At 32.7% G+C, this 5,795-nt stretch overlaps 1 protein-coding gene across 2 annotated transcripts; it reads right to left on the bottom strand.

The window, feature by feature from the left end:
• Nucleotides 1-912: 912 nt before the first annotated feature.
• LOC124919438 (squamosa promoter-binding-like protein 1) lies at nt 913-4,724 on the bottom strand. Of its 2 annotated transcripts, none has more exons than XM_047459676.1 (11): nt 4,532-4,724; nt 3,642-4,453; nt 3,450-3,565; nt 3,179-3,370; nt 3,013-3,087; nt 2,820-2,927; nt 2,633-2,750; nt 2,410-2,548; nt 2,160-2,313; nt 1,532-2,077; nt 913-1,439 (listed from the first exon to the last, which is right to left on the bottom strand). In XM_047459676.1, the coding sequence occupies exons 2-11, from the start codon at nt 4,357-4,359 to the stop codon at nt 1,023-1,025; spliced, it is 2,583 nt and encodes an 860-aa protein (XP_047315632.1). In that variant the 5' UTR covers nt 4,360-4,453; nt 4,532-4,724; the 3' UTR covers nt 913-1,022. The 2 variants fall into 2 exon arrangements, with proteins under 2 accessions (XP_047315632.1, XP_047315631.1); XM_047459675.1 differs by having other exon boundaries at nt 3,642-4,425.
• Between the last annotated feature and the right edge of the window lie 1,071 nt (nt 4,725-5,795).

Below are 5,795 nucleotides of genomic sequence, written 5' to 3'. Positions count from 1 at the left end.
TCATAGGAAATGAAAAATGGCAAGTCAATTAAAAAGAAATGGACTCAAAAGTTTGATAGTTGAGTTCCATATGACTTAAATCATTGTTCAACCTTATAGATAGACAGATTCAAAGTTGGAGCTTATATGATAAATGAGTCAAAATTTATTTATTTATTTAATTTTTTTTTTTTTTTTTTTGAGAAAAGAGTCAAAATTTATATATAAAATATATAATTTTAGGGATATGTGTTTTACAAACAATGTTTGAAATTTTTATTATGGTAATATTTTTATATTTAATTTTTATTTGATTAATTATTTTAAGATTATCAAATTATTTTAAAATTTGTTTAAACGATGAGAATATAAATGATTGATCTAACATCGAATATTCAAATAATTATCAAATATACCACTGCAACATCTTATATATCAAATTAAAATTTACCAAATCATAGGGTAGTTAAGGATATCAAGTATAATTATGCAATTTTTTCTGATTTTGATTGGTAACTGACCGAAAATAGGGCAAAAATGATATTTGTGTTTATGTAATGATATTTGTGTTTATGTTATTAGTTATTACTTATGTTTGAATATTATAAACACAATTAAATATATAACATTATCATTATATTTATTTATAAAAAAATAAAAAAATAATATAAACTTTTAATATATTGCCATTTATATTATATAAAAACATCATTTTATTTAACTTTTATCACAGGATTATGTAAATTAAAAAAAATTAAAAGGTAAAACAGATCAAAGATGGTAATAGATAAAATATAAATATGTTCAATCCAATTAACTATGGCCCATAACTTATTCTAGCATTACTTAAATAATGAATTAAGATAATATTTTGGTATGATATGTTTCTATATATATTCTCTATGTTAAAATATAGAAATAACCACATAAACATAAATAAAAGAAATAATTAGATAATGGCATAAAACTAACTTTCATCTCTCCATACATAATAAGAAAAAACTCAAAAGAATACTAATTATAACTTCTTAAATAGTAAAGTTTTAGCTTGAACCATACTTGAGAAGTTCCCATCTGAAAGGACCAAACACATACATAACTTGAGGGCAACTCTTGAATAGTAGAGCCACGCAAACGCAAACCGCAGCTATAGCCACCATAGACAGCATCGCCGGCCTATAAAGGGCCACGGAAGATACCGTCGATCTTCCATATGTTGCCGGAGTCTTTCTACACATCCTGCAGTTTCCTCTTCCGAAATCCTTCTGCTTTGTTTCGATTTTCTCCGTGTTCAAGCATGCCATTTGGCTATTGGGAATATCCAAAGTTACGTGGTGGTGGAGACGGTTGATTTTCCTTTGGACGAGATGAACGTGGGAATAGTATCCTCGCATGCATGCGTAGTCGTTTGGAGTCATTCCGGTTCCATCGCGAGCCGTGTTCCATGCTTCTATCCCCACCTGAGATAACATCACACGAGAGATTTTGAAATGTTTTTAATCTAGATCAAGAAACTGTTTTTGAATTGTATAACACGGTTATTTCAAATTACCGAATGGGGATCATCGGTTAACGCATCGAGCACGCTCTCGTTGCCCTTTCTACTAGCCGCAACATGAAGAGGAGTCAAACCTCCGGGGCCAACTGCATCGGGCCTGAACAAGAACTCGGGCTTCAGTCCATCAGCCACGTATCTCAAGAGGAAAACCACCATGGGGGCGGAATTCCTCTGCACGGCTCTATGCAAGAGAGACATCTCCGAAACCGCGGCTTCGATAGACGACGAATGCTCTCCAATGTCTACACAACCTTTGTACAAAATACCCAAAAGCTTTTTAACGACGAAACACCAATCCCGGTCTATAGAGAACTCCACGAGCTGCTTGAAGCGTTCGAACGGGAACAAATTCGCTCCACCGCCCATCTCCGTGTTAACGAATCTATGAAGGAGCCAACCCATTTCGTGTATAAAGTCGATAGCTTGATTCTTGGTGCATGTAGATTCTATTTCAGCCTCGAGGGTGCAAATTTCGGAACAAACGTCTTGTTCCGCTACTATAAATGGGAAGAAGCTGCTACTAAGGCCATGGTCCTCGACCTAAAATGGATTGCATCAAGAGAAAACCCGTCAGCCAGGTGAAGGAGAAATATTAGGTTTGGCAAAAAAGAACCGGTTTTACCTCGATGAATCCTCTTCCATTCATGTTTGGAATAGAACACGATAAACTAATGCATTGGACTTCATCAGCTGTCGTCATTAATCCATCACTTTCCTCCGTTGAGTTTGAACCGTTCTCCTCTGCCAGATATCGTCCTTCGAAAGCACAAAGTAACCTATAAGAGACGAACAGTTAGATAGATACTTTATAATAATTTTAAGTTCATTGAATAAGCCAATATCCATCAAACTGCTCAAGAAACAAATGGTACCTTAAGGTGGAACAGGACATGTTAAAACCTTTGACAACAAATTGAGCCTTTCTGGAAGGCGGGACCGCGATTGGCCTAATGCTCGAGATACCACAATTACGACTCTCGAAAGGAAGGGGTGTGTCTAAGACGATGCGACCTGAACATTCGTCACACAATAGAATAAGTAACAACACAAAAAAAAAACAGAACCTAAAAGACACAGAAGAAACAACAAACAGACCATTGTAGACAAACGCCACATGATGCTGCAACCTTGTATAAACCCAACCAGATTTCCAAAACGAGTCATTCGACGCGTCAATTAGTTTAAGCAAACTCGAGCTCAAATCAGAAGAAAGCTGTAAACAAAACAAAAAAATTTAATTTTTTTGTATGCATAAACAACTATATAAATATGTCTATTTTACCTCATCCCATGCGGAATTACCCAATCGAAGGTATATTGTCAAGATAATACAGCCGGGTCGTATATAGCTTTCAATATCGGTTGGACTGTTCGATAACCAATCCAGAATCTGAATCGGAAAGTCAAACAAAAGATTAACCTCGGTTATAACAAACTTACTTCAAAGAATTACAAGACAGCATACAATAAAATACCTGTTTCCTCAAAGCTAGGGGGAAATTACTCGGGTCTTTACCAAAAAGTTTGAACACGATTCGATCAGTTCGACTCTGGCATGATTCAATACATGTAAATCAAACCAGAGGAAAAAAGCTGCAATTTTCTTCACCCAAAAACTGAAAAAGGTAAAAAGAAACACACCTGAGCATCTCCACTAGAACTAGATGGAGACTGGCTTGATGTTGAAGCTGAATTACTAATAGTTTGATTTCCAAAGTTTTCATTGCAGCCTTCAGAATCATCATAAGCATTATTCAAGTCAAAATTCTTCTTCTTCTTCATTGATACATCATGAACCCCATCATCATCTCCTCCTCCAGGCCTCGGTGAAACCTGTTAAAATCGTTTCAAACAGTTTTTAGTTCAAACTCAAGATTAAATTATGGGTTTTAAAAGAAATCAAGACAATAACCGTTGTTGTAGGAGCGCCAAGATCTCGAGCAGGCATAGTTACTCCACCGGGATTCGCAAGATTTCTAAGCAAATGAGTTAGAACATCTTGATCCTTTAGTTCCTCCGAGTTATTAGCTGCAGATCATACACATATGTACATATTACAAATCTAAACTAAGATGAATCAAATAGGCTTTAAAATGAAACTCACTGTGCATATTGGAGAGTATTCTCAGAAGACTAATCAATAAATAGCTACTCCCATGTTCATTGTTCAAAGAACTTCCATTATTAGCGACAGTTTCAGGATGTGTCTTCCTTCTTCTCCTGTTATGACCAGCTAAACGCCTTCGACAGCTTCTTCTCCCTTCATCGAATTCATCAAGTATATGAAACCTACTACACTGCTGACAGAATCTTTGCATGACATTTCCGATTAAAGCTTTGCTAGCTTTGGAATGAACGTCACAGACTTTATGTCTCCGGTGATAGTCTTTAGCATGGCTTAAATCAGCTCGACAGTCTTCAACTTGACAAACCGATCGGATCGGAATAGCAGGAAAGATCTTACTTTTCTTCCCACTCTTACCTTCCGACTTCTCGATCTCTGCTGCTGCAGACTCTGTTATAACAGGGTAAGTCTGACATCCAAGGTTTAGATTAAGAGACCGTGATTCGTCGGAGACGATGACATCTCTTCTCCGTTTCTCTCTCTCGTTTTCAGGTGTAGTATCTTCTGGAAGCAATGGGAATAGCTGGCCACTCCGGCAATCGGCTGGAAGAGGATTAATCGGGGTAGCGAGAAATAAGTCTCCATCCCATTTCCAATCGTTTAAATCCCATTCCATTCTCTTCTTCCCAAAACCCTGAATTTCTGACAAAACTGGTCCGTATAAATGATGAGAATTTCCTCCAGATTGGGCTTCCATAATCAAATAGGGATTCAAGATTTCAAATTCCTCCAAATTAAACTCGAACCCAGATGGAACATTAACCTATATAGCTCAGAAAAGCAGAAAAGTCCTAAATCCCATCAAATATATGAAAGATCCAAGGTAGAGTTGATGAATTGAAGTGAAGAAGCAGTAAGAGAGAACAAACCTGCGGTGACAGAGATGGGTATGGTTGATCTGCGAGAGGTAAAGGCGGGGAACGAAGATCGAGAGAGATAAAGTAGGGGGGGAAAAGGTGAAAAACAGAAGACAAGATAAGAGAAGGAAAGAAAGAAAGAAAGGGTAGTTGTTGCAGAGCAGCAAAGAAAGGAGATGAAGAAGAAGGAGGAGGGAGGGAGGAAAGCAACAAAGAGCATAGTAGTCTGAATTCATTGATTATTAGAGAAGGAGAAAAGCATTGTCCAAAGGGAATCCCAGCCCCCACCGTCCGTGTCTTTCGCTCTCACCAGACTCATACAACTCATTATCTTAATCATTTATTCTTGTTATCTCAAACAATTATCAAAATATTTCAAATCAAAGTCCATATATCAAATCCATACATTTTTTATTTTAATCTAAAATATATTAAATCATAATGTAATAGTCTTGTTCTATAAATAAAAAATAAAAAAACTCACTTAAATATATATATATATTTATACAATTAATTCATTTAATATATATTAATATAAGGTCATTTAAACTTAAATAATATAAAAAAATTAGTTTATTTAACCTCTTTTAACTAACCATAATTAATTTTTATTTTTTTATTTATATATTTATTAATTAAATATTAATATATTTTTTCTCTCTTTCTTTTTCATTAATTAAATTAGTTCAATCTATTTTATTCTTAAAATTTTATTATTTTTATATTAGTTTCTCTTTTATATTAGTTTTTATTTCTCGTAATTCTTAAATTTTTATTTTGAAAAAAAAATAGTAATTTTTTTTATGAATTTTATGTTTTAAAAAAGGATTTCTATTTTATTTAATTTAATATGAATAAAAATATAATTAATATTTTTTATTTAATTTTTTATTAATGACTTATTGTAATTAATTTATTTTTGTGTTAAAAGATTTTTATTGTTAAAAAGATAAATAATTGTTATATCCAACCGATTAAATAATTTTAAAATAATTAATAATAAATGTTAATATAAAAAAGTATAAAAAAAGAAATATAAAATTAAAATAATAAATGATTAATACTTTTTTTTTTTTATATATATATATAATAAAATTAAAATAATCAATAATAAATAAATATATAGAAATAATAATTTTATAAAAAATATAAAATAGAAAGTTTAAGAGAGAAAATATATTAATATTTAATTAAAAATAAAAAATAAAAAATAATTATAGTTTATTAAATAAAGATTAAATGAGTCAATTTTTGATGATACGTATATTTAAATAAT

The sequence above is a fragment of the Impatiens glandulifera genome, chromosome 1, assembly GCF_907164915.1.
Source record: "Impatiens glandulifera chromosome 1, dImpGla2.1, whole genome shotgun sequence".
Lineage (NCBI taxonomy): Eukaryota > Viridiplantae > Streptophyta > Magnoliopsida > Ericales > Balsaminaceae > Impatiens > Impatiens glandulifera.
The sequence above is the reverse complement of the archived record's forward strand: the minus strand, read 5'-3'. Positions and strand labels throughout refer to the sequence as shown.